The sequence below is a fragment of the Zonotrichia leucophrys genome, unplaced genomic scaffold (genome assembly GCF_028769735.1).
Source record: "Zonotrichia leucophrys gambelii isolate GWCS_2022_RI unplaced genomic scaffold, RI_Zleu_2.0 Scaffold_246_77416, whole genome shotgun sequence".
Classification (NCBI taxonomy): Eukaryota; Metazoa; Chordata; class Aves; order Passeriformes; family Passerellidae; genus Zonotrichia; species Zonotrichia leucophrys.
Window position 1 is genome coordinate 60,233 of NW_026992451.1, and position 17,184 is coordinate 77,416.

Below are 17,184 nucleotides of genomic sequence, written 5' to 3' on the forward strand. Positions count from 1 at the left end.
CTCGAAAATCCTGAAAAATTCCCTAAAAATCCCCCAAAATTCCCTAAAAAATCCTTCCAAAATGCTCTCGAAAATCCTGAAAAATCCCCTAAAAATCCCCCAAAATTCCCAAAAAAACCCCTAAAAATGCCCAAAAATTTCCCTAAAAAATCCTTCCAAAATCCCCTAAAAATCCCCCAAAATTCCCTAAAAAATCCTTCCAAAATGCTCTCAAAAATCCTGAAAAATCCCCTAAAAAATCCTTCCAAAATCCCCTAAAAATCCTCCAAAATTCCCTTTAAAAATCCTTCCAAAATCCCCTAAAAATCCCCCAAAATTCCCTAAAAAATCCTTCCAAAATCCCCCAAAATTCCCTAAAAAATCCTTCCAAATTCCCCTAAAAATCCCTAAAAAATCCTTCCAAAATTCCTCTAAAAAATCCTTCCAAAATCCCCCAAAATTCCCTAAAAAATCCTTCCAAAATGCTCTCGAAAATCCTGAAAAATCCCCTAAAATTCCCCCTAAAACCCCCAAAAATCTCCCAAATCCCCCAAAATTCCCTAAAAAATCCCCTCCAATCCTCCCAAACCCCCCGAAATTCCCTAAAAATGCCCCGAAATTCCCAAATTTCCGATGTTGGCTCCGACCTTTGCCCTCCTGCGGGCGGGGGTGGGGGAGGGGCTCTCGGCCTCCTCTTCCTCATCGCTGTCGTCCTCGGGGGGGGAGGGGCTGAGCCCGGCCTGCGGCTCCTTCCCGGCGTTCCTGGGGGGAAAATCCCAAAAATGGGGAAAAATAAGGAAAAATTAAAAAAAAAATAAAAAAAACCCCACGAAAATCCCATTAAAAATGATCGAAATATGGTGAAAATTGGAGAATTCTATGAGAAATCCCAAAATTCCCGTGAGGAATCTTGAAAAATCTCGTGAGAAATCCCAAAATTCCACGAGAAAACTCCCCCAAAAATTCCCTAAAAATCCCCCAAAATCCCACAAATGAAACCCCCAAAAATTCCCCCCAAAAATCCCCCAAGAGCCCCCTCAAAATTCCCTAAAAATCCCAAATCCCACAAAAAACCACCCCAAAAATTCCCTAAAATAACCCAAAATATTCTAAAAAAACACCCCAAAAATTCCCTAACATAGCCCAAAAATTCCCTAAAAATCACCCCAAAATTCCCCTGAAATTCCCAAATCCCTGGAAAATAAAATCTCCTAAAATAATGCAAAATTCTCTCAAAATCCCCTCAAAAATTCCCCATAAATTCCCTAAAAATCCTCCCCAAACATCCCTAAAAATCCCCAAAAAAAACCCCCCAGAATTCCCTAAAAATCCCCCTAAAATTCCCCTGAAATTCCCTAAAAATCCCCAATCCCCAAAAACCCCCTAAAACTGCTCCCCAAAATCCCCTTAAAACCCCAAAATTCCCCCAAAATTCCCCACAATTCCCAAATCCCACAAAAACCACCCCAAAAATTCCCTAAAAATCCCCCAAAATCCCTAAAAATCCCCCAATCCTCCCAAACCCCAAATTCCCTAAAAAGCCCCACCCAAATTTCCGATCTCCGACCTTCCCCTCCTACTCTCCTCCTCCATCCGTCCCCAACCCCGCCTCCTCCGCCCAAAATCCCAAAAATCGGAAAAAAAGCAAAAATTAAAAACAAAAAATCCACAAAATCCCATAAAAATATCCAAATCTTAAAATTAATCAAAACCAAAATTCCACGAGAAAACTCCCCCAAAAATTCCCTAAAAAAAACCCCAAATCCCACCAAAAAATCCAAAAAAATCCCAAATAAAACCCCGTTCTAAAAATCCCAAAATTGGCAAAATAGGAAAAAAAAAAAAAGAAGCCCACAAAAATCCCATAAAATCACCAAATATAAATGAGACTAGAAATCTCCAAATTCATAAAAAACCCAAAATTCCACGAGAAAAACCCCCAAAATTCCCTAAAAAACCCAATCCACCAAAAATCAAAAAATATAAACCCCAGCTCCAAACCCAAAAATGGCAAAATAAGAAACAAAAAGAAAAAAAAACCCACAAAAATCCCCATTAATATCAAAATACCAAAATTATCCTAGAAATCCCCAAAAATTCCAATCCCAAAATCCTAAAAACCCCAAAATCCCCAAAAAACCCCAAAATCCCAAAAATTCCCCAAACTCCCAAAATCCCCAATAAACCCCAAAAAATTCCCTAAAATTCCCCCCAAATTCCTAAAAAAAACCCCAAAATTCCCTCATAAATTTCCCAAAAAATCCCTCAAAAATTCCCCCAAATTCCTTAAAATAACCCAAAATTCCCAAAAAACCCCCAAAATTCCCCTAAAAATTCCCCTCAAAAATTCCCCCAATCCTCCCAAAAAATCCCCCAAATAAAACCCCAAAAATTCCCTAAAAATTCCCCCCAAATTCCTTAAAATAACCCAAAATTCCCAAAAAAAACCCCCAAAATTCCCTAAAAATCCCCCCCAAATTCCTTAAAATAACCCAAAATTCCCAAAAAAAACCCCCAAAATTCCCTAAAAATTCCCAAACCCAACCTCCCAAAAACCCCCAAAAAACCCCAAAAAAATTCCCTAAAAATTCCCAAAATCTCACAAAAAATCCCAAAATCCCACCAAATTTCCCCAAAAACTCCCAAAAAATCCCCCCAAATTCCTTAAAAACCCCAAAATCCCCAAAAAATCCCAAAATTTCCCCCTAAAAACCTCCAAAATTCACCAAAAATCCAAATATTCCCCTAAAATCCCCCAAATCCACTAAAAATCCAAAAAATTCCCCTAAAATCCTCCCAAAATTCCAAAAAAACCAAAAATTCCCCTAAAAATCCTCCCAAAAATCCACTAAAAATCCAAATATTCCCTAAAAACCCAAAATTCCCAAAAATCAAACCCCCCAAAATCCCTCCAAAATTCCCCCAAAAAAATCCCAATTCCCCCTAAAAATCCCCCAAATTCACAAAAACCAAAAAATTCCCCTAAAACTCCAAATTCCCCACCAAATTCCCTAAAAAACCTCCAAAAATTCCCGAAAAATCCAAAATTCCCCTAAAATTCCCCCAAATTCCACTACAAAATCCAAAAAATCTCCCCCTAAAAACCTCCCAAAATTCCCCCAATCCTCCCAAAAAATCCCCCAAATAAAACCCCAAAAAATTCCCTAAAATTCCCAAATCCCACAAATAAAATTCCCTAAAATTCCCAAATTTCCGGGATTTCTCCCCAAACCTCTGGATCTGCTCCTCGATCCTGCGGAGCAGCAGCGACTCCGTGCCCGGGCTGGGGGAGGGGCTGGGGGGGCTCTCGGGGCTGGGGGGGGCTCCCGGAATTCCCGGAATTCCCGAAAATTCCGGAATTTCCGAGGAAAGTTCCGGAAGGCCGGGGGGGCTCCGGCCCAGCAGCGCCCGCAGCCGCCGGGACCTCATGTCCAGGATGGTGTCGCTGTAGCCGAGCTCCTCCAGGTACCTGGAACGAGGGGAAAAATGGGATTATTGTGGGGGAATATGGGGAAAAATCCTGGGGAAATCCTGCAAAAAATCCTGCAAAATCCTGGAAAAATCCTACAAAAATTCTGCAAAAATGCCCGAAAAATCCTGGGAAAAATTCCACAAAAATCCTAGGAAAATAGCGGAAAAATCCAACAAAAATCCTGCAAAAATCCTGCAAAAATCCTGGAAAAAATGCCCCGAAAATCCTGGGAAAATAGCAGAAAAATCCCACAAAAATCCTGCAAAAATCCCACACAAATCCTGCAAAAAATCCTGCAAAAATCCTAGGAAAATAGGGGAAAAATCCTGCAAAAATGCCTTGAAAAATCCTGGAAAAATTCCACAAAAATCCTGGGAAAATAGCGGAAAAATCCTGCAAAAATTCCACAAAAATCGCACCAAAAAATCCTGGGAAAATCCTCATAAGAATCTGGAAAAAATCCCCACAAAAATCCTGGAAAAATTCCACAAAAATCCTGGGAAAATAGCGGAAAAATCCAACAAAAATTCCACAAAAATCGCACCAAGAAATCCTGGGAAAATTCTCATAAAAATATGGAAAAAATCCCCACAAAAATCCTGGAAAAATTCTGCAAAACTCCCACAAAATATCCTGGGAAAATCCTGCAAAAAATCCTACACAAATCCTGCAAAAATCCTGGAAAAAATGCCCCGAAAAATCCTGGAAAAATTCCACAAAAATCCTGGGAAAATAGCGGAAAAATCCGACAAAAATCCTGCAAAAATTCCACAAAATCCACCAAAAAATCCCCACAAAAATCCTGGAAAAATCCCAGCAGAAATCCCACAAAAATCCTTGAAAATCATGGAAAATCCCAGGAAAATTCCCTACAGAAATGTCACTAAAATCCTGCAAAAAAACCACAAAAATGGCCCATAAAGCCCCAAAATTTCTCAAAAATCCCTCCCTAAAAATCCTCAAAATCCTTCACAGTGATTGCCCAAAAAAACCCAAAAATGCCACAAAAATCCCCTTAAAAATCCCTCAAAATTTGGGATTATGGGAGCGGCCGGGACCTCATGTCCAGGATGGTGTCGCTGTAGCCGAGCTCCTCCAGGTACCTGGAACGAGGGGGAAAATGAGATTATTGTGGGGGGAAATGGGGAAAAACCCTGGGAAAATCTTGGGGAAAACAGCACAAAAATCCTGCAAAAAATTCCACAAAAATCCACAAAAATCCTGGAAAAATGCCCAAAAATCCTGGAAATAGCAGAAAAATCCTGCAGAAATCCTGCAAAAAAAATTCCACAAAAATCCTGGGAAAAACACCTCGAAAAATCCTGGGAGAAACGGCACAAAAATCCTGCAAAAAAATTCCACAAAAATCCTGGGAAAATCCAGCAAAAATGCCCCAAAAAATCCTGGAAAAATGCCCCAAAAATTCCACAAAAATCCTGGGAAAATAGCGGAAAAATCCGACAAAAATCCTGCAAAAATTCCACAAAAATCCCACAGAAAAATCCTGGAAAAAATTGCACAAAAATCCTGCAGAAATCCTGCAAAAAATTCCGCAAAAATCCTGGGAAAATCCTGCAAAAAACTCCACAAAAATCCTGGAAAAATGCCCCAAAAAATTCCACAAAAATCCTGGGAAAATCCTGCAAAAATCCCGCAAAAATCCTGGAAAAATTCTGGAAAAAATCCTGCAAAAATTCCACAAAAATCCTGGAAAAAATGCCCCGAAAAATCCTGGAAAAATTCCACAAAAATCCTGGGAAAATAGCGGAAAAATCCTGCAAAAATCCTGCAAAAAATTCCACAAAAATCCTGGGAAAATCCTGTAAAAATCCTGGAAAAAATCTGCAAAATTCCCACAAAATTCTGAGAAAATCCGCAAAAATCCTACACAAATCCTGCAAAAATCCGCAAAAATCCTGGAAAAAATGCCCACAAAAATCCTGGAAAAAATGCCCGAAAAACTCCACAAAAATCCTGGGGAAATAGCGGGAAAATCCGACAAGAATCCTGCAAAAAATCCACAAAAATCCTGCAAAAATCCTGCAAAAAATTCCACAAAAATCCTGGGAAAATCCTGTAAAAATCCTGCAAAAATGCCCACAAAAATCCTGGAAAAAATGCCCCAAAAAATCCTGGAAAAATTCCACAAAAATCCTGCAAAAATCCTGCAAAAATCCTGGGAAAAACGCCCCAAAAAATCCTGCAAAAATTCCGCAAAAATCCTGGGAAAATAGCGAAAAATCCGACAAAAATCCTGCAAAAATTCCACAAAAAAATCCTGGAAAAATATCCCCTGAAAAATCCTGGGAAAATAGCGGAAAAATCTGACAAAAATCCTGCAAAAATCCTGAAAAAATTCCTACAAAAATCCTGCAAAAATTCCACAAAAATGCCTCAAAATTCTCCCAAAATCGCTCCAAAAAAATCTTTAAAATTGCCCAAAAAACCCCAAACCCTCCCTGACCTCAAATCCCCCCCAAATAAACCAAAAATTCCCCAAAAAAATCAAAAAAAATCCCAAAATCCCCAAATTTCCGTCACTCACTGGCGCAGGAGCTGCCTCCCCTCCTTCCAGGCTCCCTCCAGCTCCACGGGGCCGTTGGACACTGGGGGGAAAATGGGGGTGAGAAAACCCAAAAATATCCCAAAAATATCCCAAAATATCCCAAAAATACCCCAAAATATCCCCAAAAATATCCCCAAAAATACCCCAAAAATACCCCAAAATATCCCTAAAAATATCCCAAAAATATCCCCAAAAATACCCCAAAATATCCCCAAAACCAGCCCAAAATATCCCCAAAAATATCCCAAAAATACCCAAAATAATCCCAAAATAACCCCAAAATATCCCCAAAAATATCCCAAAAATATCCCCAAAAATATCCCAAAATATCCCCAAAATATCCCAAAAAATATCCCCAAAATAACCCCAAAAATACCCCAAAATATCCCCAAAATAACCCCAAAAATTCCCAAAACCACCCAAAAAATAACCCCAAAAATACCCCAAAACCAGCCCCAAAATACCCCCAAAAATATCCCCAAAATAACCCCAAAATAGCCCCAAAATATCCCTAAAAATATCCCCAAAATAATCCCAAAAATACCTCCAAAAATAACCCAAAATAACCCAAAATATCCCCAAAATAATCCCAAAAATACCCCAAAATATCCCCAAAAATACCTCAAAATCACCCCAAAAATACCCCCAAAAATTCCCAAAACCACCCAAAAAATAACCCAAAAATACCCCAAAATAACCCCAAAAACACCCCAAAATATCCCCAAAAATATCCCCAAAATAATCCCAAAAATACCCCAAAATATCCCCAAAAATATCCCAAAAATACCCCAAAATATCCCCAAAAATATCCCAAAAATACCCAAAAATACCCCAAAATACCCCCAAAACACCCCAAAATTTCCCCCAAAATACCCCAAAATTACCCCAAAAATATCCCCAAAATAACCCCAAAAATACCCCAAAATATCCCCAAAACCAGCCCAAAAATAACCCCTAAAATCCCCAAATCCCCCAAAAAAACCACCCAAAAAAATCCAAAAATCCCCTCCAAAAAACCCAAAATCCCCCCCAAAAAACCCAGAAAAGCCCAAAATTTCCCCCAAAAATTCCCCCAAAAAAATCCAAAAATCCCCCCCAAAAAAAACCAAAATTCCCCCTAAAAAACCACTCAAAAAATCCAAAAATCCCCCCAAAAAACCCAAAATCCCACCCAAAAAAACACTTAGAAATATCCAAAAATCCCCCAAAAAAAACCTCAAAATCCTCCCCAAAAAATCCAAAAATCCCCCCCAAAAAACCCAAATCCCCTCCAAAAAAACCACCCAAAAAAATCCAAAAATCCCCCAAAAAACCCAAAAATCATCCCCAAAAATCCCCCAAAAAATCCAAAAATCCACCCAAAAGAAACCAAAATCCCCCCAAGAAACCACTCAAAAAATCCAAAAATCCCCCCCCAAAAACACCCAAAAAATCCAAAAATCCCCCCAAAAAACCCAAAATCCCCCCCAAAAAACCCCAGAACAGCTCAAAATCCCCCCAAAAATCCCCAAAATCCCCCCCAAAAAATCCAAAATTCCCCCAAAAAATCCCAAAATCCCAAAAAACCCCAAAATCCCAAAAAAACCCCAAAAATCCCAATTTTGGCTCTCACCCGGCTCCTCCGGGCGCTTCTCCCCCGGCGCCGCCTCCGTCCCGAATTTCAGCTTGTGGTACTTGGACCTGGGGAAATTTGGGATTTTTGGGAATTTTTTGGGAATTTTTTGGGATTTGGGATTTTTTGGGGATTTTTTTGGGATTTGGGGTTTTTAGGGATTTTTTTTGGGGTGATTTTTGAGGGGTTTGGGGTGGGGTTTTTAAGGTTTTTGGGGTGAGTTTTGGGGGGCTTTTGGGTGATTTTGGGTTTTTTTTGGTGTTTTTTAGGAGATTCCAGATTTTGAGGTTTTTAGGGATTTTTTGGGGGTGATTTTGGGGGGGTTTGGGGTGGGATTTTTAAGGTTTTGGGGTGATTTTTGGGTTTTTTGGGGTTTTTTTGGATGAATTTTGGGGTTTTTATGAGATTTGCAGTTTTAAGGGATTTTTTTGGGCAATTTTTGTGGGGTTTTGGGGCAGTTTGGGAAATTTTTTTAATTATTTTTGGGGGTTCTGGGTGATTTTTGGGGATTTTTGGGGTTTTTTGGGAATTTTTGGGATTTGGGATTTTTTGGGGATTTTTTGGGGTGATTTTTGAGGGGTTTGGGGTGGGGTTTTTAAGGTTTTTGGGGTGAGTTTTGGGGGGTTTTTGGGTGATTTTGGGGGTTTTTTGGGTGATTTTTGGGTTTTTTTCTGATGAATTTTGGGGTTTTTATGAGGTTTGCAGTTTTTAGGGGATTTTTTGGGGCAATTTTTGTGGGGTTTGGGGTGGGGTTTTTAAGGTTTTGGGGCAGTTTGGGGATTTTTTAAAATTATTTTTGGGGGTTCTGGGTGATTTTTGGGGTTTTTTGGGGATTTTTTGGGATTTGGGGTTTTTTTGGGAATTTTTTGGGGTGATTTTTGAGGGGTTTGGGGTGGGGTTTTAAGGTTTTTGGGGTGAGTTTTGGGGGGCTTTTGGGTGATTTTGGGTATTTTTTGGGGTTTTTAGGAGATTCAGAATTTTGGGGGTTTTTTTGGGATTTTTTGGGGGGATTTTTGAGGGGTTTGGGGTGGGGTTTTTAAGGTTTTGGGGTGATTTTGAGGGGTTTTTTTGGGTGATTTTGGGGTTTTTTTGGATGAATTTTGGGGTTTTTATGAGGTTTGCAGTTTTAAGGGATTTTTTTGGGGCAATTTTTGTGGGGTTTGGGGCAGTTTGGGAAATTTTTTAAATTATTTTTGGGGGTTCTGGGTGATTTTTGGGGTTTTTTGGGATTTGGGGTTTTCAGGGGAATTTTTTGAGGGTGATTTTTGAGGAGTTTGGGGTGGGGTTTTTAAGGTTTTTGGGGGGATTTTGGGTGATTTTGGGGTTTTTTTGGTGTTTTTAGGAGATTCAGAATTTTAGGGTTTTTAGGGATTTTTTGGGGGTGATTTTTGAGGCTTTTGGGCCAGGTTTTTAAGGTTTTGGGGTGATTTTTTGGGGGATTTTGGGGTTTTTTGTGGGTTCTGTGGCAGGATTTGAGATTTTCAGGAATTTTTTTGGGGTGGTTTTTGAGAGGTTTGGAGTGGGATTTTTTTAAGCTTTAGGGATTTTTTGGGAGTGATTTTTGTGTAGTTTTGGGATTTTTCTTTTGGATTTTTTTGGGTTTTTTTTTAAATTTAATTTTTGGGGTTATTTTTTAGGATTTCTGGATATTTTTTCTAAGGTTTCTCTCCCTCACCTCTCCTGCTTGAGGGCGAACTCCAACATTCGGATCCGACGCACCAGGTCCAGCTTGAGGCTCTCCTGGCCCTGGCGCTCGCCCTGCAGGAACGCCACCTGCGCCTGGGGACATTGGGGACATCAGAGGGGACACTGGGGACATTGGGGACATTGGGGACAGTGGGGACATTGAGGGATTGGGGACATTGAGGGACATTGGGGACATTGGGGATGTTGGGACACTCAGGACATTGGGGACACCAAAGGGACATGGGGGACATTGGGGACACTGAGGGATTGGGGGGGATTGGGGACATTGAGGGATTGGGGGGGGATTGGGGACATTGGGGGGATTGGGGACACTCAGGGACACTGGGGACATCGGGGACACTGGGGGCATTGGGGACATTGGGGGCATTGAGGGATTGGGGACATTGGGGACATCAGGGGGATTGGGGACATTGGGGACATTGGGGACATTGGGGACATCAGGGGGATTGGGGACATTGGGGACATTGGGGATGTTGGGGGGATTGGGGGGATTGGGGACACTGGGGATGTTGGGGACATTGAGGACATTGGGGACACTCAGGGCCATTGGGGACATTGGGGACACTCAGAGGGATTGGGGACATTGGGGACATTGGGGACATTGGGGACACTCAGAGGGATTGGGGACATTGGGGACATTGGGGACACTGGGGACATCAGAGGGATTGGGGACATTGGGGACACTGGGGACACTGGGGACATCAGGGGGATTGGGGACATTGGGGACACTCAGGGACATTGGGGACATGGGGGACATTGGGGACACCAAAGGGACACTGGGGACATTGGGACATTGGGGACATTGGGGACACTCAGAGACATTGGGGACATCGGGGACACTCAGGGACATTGGGAACATGGGGACACTCAGGGACATTGGGGACACCAAAGGGACATTGGGGACACTGGGGACATTCAGGGATTGGGGACATTGGGGACATTGGGGACATTGGGGACACTCAGGGACATTGGGGACACTCAGGGTCCCTGATGCTCTCCTGGCCCTGGCGCTCGCCCTGCAGGAACAGCACCTGTGCCTTGGGGACACCAAAGGGACACTGGGGACATCAGAGGGGACATTGGGGACACCAAAGGGACATTGGGGGCATTGGGGACATTGGGGGGATTGGGGGGATTGGGGGCATTGGGGACATTGGGGATGTTGGGACACCAAAGGGACATTGGGACATTGGGGACACTCAGGGGCATTGGGGACACTGGGGACATTGGGGGGATTGGGGACATTGAGGGATTGGGGACATCAGGGGCATTGGGACACTGGGACACTGGGGGCATTGGGGACATTGGGGGGATTGGGGGGATTGGGGCATTGGGGACACTGAGGGATTGGGGACATCAGGGGCATTGGGGACACTGGGGATGTTGGGGACACCAAAGGGACGGACATTGGGGACTCTCAGGGCCATTGGGGACACTGGGCCACTGGGGGCATTGGGGGCATTGAGGGATTGGGGGGGATTGGGGACATCAAGGGGCATTGGGGGGATTGGGGACATTGGGGGCATTGGGGACACTGGGGACACTCAGGGACACTGGGGGCATTGGGGAACACTCAGGGGCATTGAGGGATTGGGGACACTGGGGACATTGGGGACACCAAAGGGACATTGGGGACTTGAGGGATTGGGGGATTGGGGACATCAGGGGGATTGGTGACATTGGGGGGATTGGGGACATTGGGGGGATTGGGGACATTGGGGACACTCAGGGACATTGAGGGATTGGGGGGATTGGGGACATCAGGGGGATTGGTGACATTGGGGGATTGGGGACATTGGGGGGATTGGGGACATTGGGGACACTCAGGGACATTGAGGGATTGGGGGGATTGGGGACATCAGGGGACTGGGGACACTGGGGACACTCAGGGACATTGGGGACATTGGGGCATTGGGGACATTGGGGGGATGGGGGACATCAGGGGGATTGGGACATTGGGGACGTTGGGGCATTGGGGACATTGGGGACATTGGGGACATTGAGGGATTGGGGACATTGAGGGGATTGGGGACATCAGGGGGACACTGGGGGCTCTCCTGGCCCTGGCGCTCTCCCTGCAGGAACGCCACCTGCGCCTGGGGACACCAAAGGGACAGTGGGGACATTGGGGGGATTGGGGACACTCAGGGACATTGGGGACATCGGGGACACTGGGATTTGGGGCATTGGGACATCAGGGGGATTGGGGACATTGGGGGTGTTGGGGGATTGGGGGGATTGGGGACATTGGGGGACATTGGGGACAGTGGGGATGTTGGGGACACTCAGGGACATTGGGGACATCAGGGACATTGGGGACATTGGGGACATTGAGGGATTGGGGGGCTTTGGGACACCAAAGGGACATGGGGGCATTGGGGACACCAAAAGGACTTGGGGCATTTAGGGATTGGGGGGGATTGGGGACACTGGGGGCATTGGGGCACTCAGGGACGCTGGGGACATTGGGGGCTTGGGGCATTGGGGCATTCGGGACATTGGGGACCCTGGGGACACCAGGGACAGGGACATTGGGGACATCAGGGCCCTGATGCTTATGGCCTTGGTGCTCGCCCTGCAGGAACAGCACCGTGCCTGGGGACATTGGGGAATCAGAGGGGACACTGGGGCATTGGGGACATCAGGGACATTGGGACACTGGGGGCATTGGGGAATTGGGGGCATTGGGGACCAGGGGACTTGGGGACATTGGGGGACATTGGGGACACTCAGGGACATTGGGCATTGGGACATTGGGGACATGGGGACATCAGAGGGGACTTGGGGGGATTGGGGGCATTCAGGGCGTTGGGGCACAAAGGGACATTGGGGGACCCCCGGGGGGGTGACAGGGAGGTCACCCGGCCCATCCCAGTACCCCCCAGATACATTGCAGTGCCATCCCGTATCCAGCCCAGTGCCATTCCAGGGTCCCGTTCACCTCCAGTGCCATCCCGTGCCATCCCAGTACCACCCAGTAACCCCAGTGCCATCGCAGTGCCATTCAATGCATCCCAGTAGCCCGTACCCTCCCAGTACCATCCCATTTATCCCCAGTGTCATCCCAGTATCCCGTACCCATCCAGTATCCCCAGTGTCTATCCCAATGCCCACCCAGTACCCCCATACTCTCCCAAGTCCCCAGTGCCATCCTAGTGCCATCCCAGTAACCCAATACCACCCCAGTGTCCCCCAGTTCTCCATGTACATGTCACCCCATCCCAGTGTCCCCAGGGTCAACTCAGTACCCACCCCAGTGCCCATCCATATCCCCAGCGCCATCCCCCCAATTCCACCAGTGTCCCCGTGCCATCCCATAACCCCGTCCATCCCAGTATCCCCAGTATCCATCCCAGTATCCCCAGCACTCCCCAGATCCCCAGTGCCATCCCCCAAATCCTCCCAGTACCCCCACCCACTCTCCCCGACCCCAGTGCCATCCCAATATCCACCCAGTATCCCCAGTGCCCACCCATCTCACCCAGGGTCCCCACCCCCGTCCCAGTACCCATCCCAGCCCCCAGTCCCATCCCATACCCCCAGGCCCTTCAGTTCCACAATGCCCAACCCAGTGTTCTCAGGCCCACCCGTGCCTCCCAGTACCCCCAGTGCCCCGTGCCTCCCAGTGCCCCCCACACCACCGCACACCACCCCAGTACCCCCCCAGTATCCCCGGGGCCCACCCCAGTATCCCCAGTACTCCCCATATTCCCAGTCCCCCCCCCGTATCCCTATCCCCGCTCCCGGTGCCTCCCCCCCCCCTCCCGGTGTCCCCCCCCACCCCCCGCCCCCCCCGGGCCCCCATTTCCTCCCAAGATGGCCCAGCAGCGGCCCCCCACCCCGGGGACCCCGGTTCCCCTCGGTGTCCCTCGGTCCCTCGGGTCCCCCTCCCCTCTGAGGGCAGCGCCGCCGCCATTACCTGCACTGGCCCTCTCCGCTTCCCAGCGCCCTTTCTCCGCCTCGAACCGCGCCCACTCGTGCTGGTAATGCAGGATGCCCGGCAGGCTGAGGCCGGTTCGTGCCGCGGGCTGGGACCCGGAGCGGGGCCCCGGGGCGGGGCCGGGAACGGGACCGGGGGGGGAGGGGGGCCCGGACCGGCGGAGCCCGCCGGCCGCCATGGCGGCTGCCAAAAGGGAGCCACGGGGGCAGCGGCTTCCTCCACAAAGGGAGCCGAAAGGGGGGGGTGAAAGGGGCGGAGTCATTGGGGAAAAGGGGGGGGGTTAGAGGGAATGGCGGGGCCAAAGGGGCGCGTTGCCATGGCAACAGGGGGGCGTGAGGGAATTTGGGGTTTTTTTGGGGGAATTTTTTTGGGGTTTTGGGAGGTTTTAGGGTTTTTCCGGGGCCTTTGGAAGATTAGAGGAAGTTTTGAGGGATTTAGGGTTTTTTGTGGGGTTAGAGGGGGTTTTTGGGTTTTTAAGTTTAGGCCCGGACCGGCGGAGCCCGCTCGGCCGCTATGGCGGCGCCACAAAGAGAGCCATAGGCGGGAGCGGCTTCCCGCCACAAAGGGAGCCTTAATAGGGCGGGAAAATGGGCGGGCCTCCATTGAAAGGGGCGTGGTCGAGTGAAGGGGCGTGGGCCAAATGGAGGCTTGTTGCCGTGGCAACGGGGGTTGTGAGGGAATTTTGGGTTTTTTTGGGGAACCTTTGGGTTTTGTTTTTTTTTTTTGTGGGGTCAGAGGGGATTTTGGGGGTTTTAGGGTTTTTCCGGGGTTTTTTGGGAGGTTAGAGGAGGTTTTTGGGGGGGTTGCATTTTTTGGGGGATCTTTGGGGGGTTTAGGAGACGTTTTTGGGGGTTTTAAAAAATTTTTGGGCGATTGTAGGGGTTTTTGGGTTTTTTGGGGGATCTTCGAAAGTTAGAGGGGATTTTTGGGGATTCTGAGCGTTTTGGGAGTCTACAGAGAATTTTAGGGGCTTATTGAGGATTTTTGGGGTTTTTTTAGGGGTCTTTGTAAATCTGAAGGGGATTTGGGGCAGTTTACGACATTTTTAGGGGTGGTCATTGGGGGTTTATAGACAATTTTGGGATTTTAGGTTCTTTGGGTATTAGAGGGGATTTTGGGGAATTTTTAGGATTTTTGGGGTGTGTTTAGGAGACAGAGGCGTTTTTTTGGAAGTTTTGGGGCGGAGTTTTAAATTATGCAGAATTAAAAACAATTAAGAAGAACCCTTATTAACATTTCAATGTTCACAGCGCCACCGCGGGTCACCGCTGGAAATTGCACCCACCGACAACCGAACGCAGCGCCGCCTCCAAATTAACGAATTCCAACTAATGAACCAACCAATTAACTAATTAAAACCTAATTAAGCGTTATTCACCCCCACCATGAGAATCCCCCCTGCCAGGCCGCCCGGCCCCGCCATCGCCCTCAACCTCCTGTGCTTTCTGCTCCGCCTGGCGCCCCGCGCGTCCCCTCAGTGCCCCCCCCCGGCGCGGCGGCCCCCGAGGGCGTCCCCGGCGTCACCGATCCTCCCGACTTCGACGGCCCCGACCCGAGTGGCCGCCACCCCCCGCTCCTTCGCCGCCCTGCCCGGCGCACGTGCTGGGGCGGCCGAGGTTCCCCGTACCCCCGGTGCCTCTCCCGGCCGGTTCACCGTGCTGTCCCTGCGGCCGCAGCCCCACCGCCACCCCCGCGGCCGGAGTGGCCGTGCGGCCGCGCCCGTGGCTTTGGGCCCGACGGTGCCCGCCCTGCCCGGCTTGCTGAGGCGCATGAGGGACGCTCTGGAAGCCACCTCAGTGCCGCCATCAAGGTGGTGCGGGGCCGTGGGGACGCGGCGGCCGCGGTGTTTGAGCTTGGAGGTGGAACAAAGCGTGACGGCGCGCTACGGCCACGCTGGCAGAATGACCAAAGAGTGACCAGAGGAGTGACCAGAGGAGTGACCAGGGGAGTGACCAGCAGGCGGCCTCACGGGACCGCTGTGGACTCTGGACGGCGCCCCCGCCGTTTCCTCCTCCGCACCCGCGACCTCTTCTCGCTGCCCTTCCCTCTGAGCCGCCCCGTGCCCCCCTGCTGTCCCCCAAGCCCCCCGCTCGGGGTTGGCGCCTCCTCCTCCCCCCCCGCCTTCCCCTCAGCCCCGCGCCCCCCTCTGTCCCCCACGCCCTGTGGAGAGCCCAGAGCGCTTCGGATCGCGGCCCGGGCGCTGCTGGAGGATTTCGGGGTGAAGCTGGAGGTGCTCCCCCGACGGCTCTCGGCGCTGGCACGGCTGTGCCAAGGACACCCGCGCTGCTTTGGCACCGGCGGGGCAACCCCCCGGGCCTCTGGCCGGGCGCTGGACGCCGCCGGTGCCTGCGGGCGCTCCGTGCCACCGCCCCCATGTCCGGCACAGCTGGGGCTTCTGGGTCCGCCACTGGCTGGAGGGTGGCACCTTCTGGGCGCCGTGGCGCCTCGGGGACATCATCCCCCGGGACACGACGTGACGTGGGGTGTACCGGGGACGTGCCCAAGGCCGCTGGTTGGCAAGGTGGTGGCATCGGGGGGCCCGTGGAGGATCCCGAGGGGGTTTCCCGTGGGAGAAGGCGGCCGAGGGGGAATTTTTCCGGTGCTTTCAAACCGGCCAACCGGCTGCACGGGACCTGTGGCCGTTCTTTGCCCGGCCCGGCACGGGCACCATGACCAAGGACACGTGGTGGGGCCCCCGGCAGGCGTGGAGTTCCCCAGCGCTTTCCTGGTGCCCCTGGGCATGCCCTTCGCCGGGGGTGTTGGCATCGGCCCCAAAAGAGCCCCGCGCCTTCCTGGAGTCAAATTCGGGCCCGGCGCCATCGAGAACCCCGAGTACCCCAACCCCGAGCTAAAGGGGGGTTGGCAAGGCGTGGGCAATAAAACTGGCGGTGACAACTGAATTGTGCCCTGGCCACCTTTGGGCCATCCTTGGGGTCCCGGCCACTTTAACTGGTCCGGTGTCACCCTTAGGCCATTGCCACCATTTGGGGGCCCTGGTCACCCCTTTGGGGCCACCCTTGGGGGCCCTGTGCCCCCGGTGCCATCGAAACCCCGAGTGCCCAACCCCAGCTCAGGAGGTTGGCACAGGACGTGGGCAATAAAACCGAGCGGTGACACCCGGGATTGTGCCCTGTGCCACTCTGTGTGCCACCTCTGGGGTCCCTGTGCCACCTCTGGGGTCCCTGTGCCATCCTTTGGGTCACCCTTGGGGTCACCCTTGGGGTCCCTGGTACCATCTTTGGGGTCCCTGTGCCACCTTGATTGTCCCCAGTGCCACCTTTGGGGTCCCTGTGCCATCCTTGGTGCCATCGAGAACCCGATCCCCAACCCCCAGCTCAGGAAGGTTGGCACAGGGTTGGGGGAATAAAAACCGAGCGGTCACCGTTGCCAGTCTTGTGCCACCCTGGGGGCCCTGTCCAATCTTGGTACCACCCTTGGGGGCCCGTGTCACCTTTTGGGTTCTGTCCACTCTGTGTGCCACCCTTGGGGTCCCTGGGTACCATCTTTGGGGCCCGTGCCATCCTTGGGGTCCCTGGCCACCCCCGGTGCCATCGAGAAACCCCCGAGTAAACCCCCAAACCCCCAGCTAGGAGGTTGGCACGGACGTGGGCAAAAAAACTGAGAGGGACCCCCTGGCCAGTTGGGGGGCCACCCTTGGGGTCCCGTACCATCTTTGGGGGCCTGTGCCACCTTGATTGTCCCCAGTGCCCCATTGGGGTCCCTGTGCCTCCCTTGGGGTCCCTGTGCCACCCGGTGCATCGAGAACCCCGAGGCCCCAACCCCCAGCTCAGGAGGTTGGCACAGGATGTGGCAATAAAACTGAGCGGTGACACCTGAGATTGTGCCCTGTGCCACTCTGTGTCCCCCTCTGGGGTCCCTTCCACCCTTGGGCCCTGGTACCCTCTTTG

The 17,184-nt window shown here is 50.0% G+C and overlaps 2 protein-coding genes across 3 annotated transcripts in view; one reads left to right on the plus strand and one right to left on the minus strand.

The window, feature by feature from the left end:
- Positions 1-9,412, minus strand: part of LOC135441333 (striatin-4-like) — a 29,899-nt gene extending 20,487 nt beyond the window's left edge. For both annotated transcript variants that reach the window (XM_064700877.1, XM_064700878.1), the window contains exons 1-5: positions 9,305-9,412; positions 7,630-7,697; positions 5,997-6,057; positions 3,212-3,448; positions 627-741 (exon numbers count right to left, since the gene is read on the minus strand). In XM_064700877.1, the coding sequence (XP_064556947.1) occupies positions 627-741; positions 3,212-3,448; positions 5,997-6,057; positions 7,630-7,697; positions 9,305-9,333 (510 nt within the window). In that variant the 5' untranslated portion in view covers positions 9,334-9,412. The remainder of the gene's footprint in view (positions 1-626; positions 742-3,211; positions 3,449-5,996; positions 6,058-7,629; positions 7,698-9,304) is intronic.
- Positions 9,413-14,661: 5,249 nt separating this feature from the next.
- LOC135441336 (ribitol 5-phosphate transferase FKRP-like) lies at positions 14,662-16,175 on the plus strand. Its single transcript, XM_064700881.1, has 2 exons — positions 14,662-15,188; positions 15,359-16,175. The coding sequence occupies exons 1-2, from the start codon at positions 14,662-14,664 to the stop codon at positions 16,173-16,175; spliced, it is 1,344 nt and encodes a 447-aa protein (XP_064556951.1).
- Positions 16,176-17,184: the final 1,009 nt, after the last annotated feature.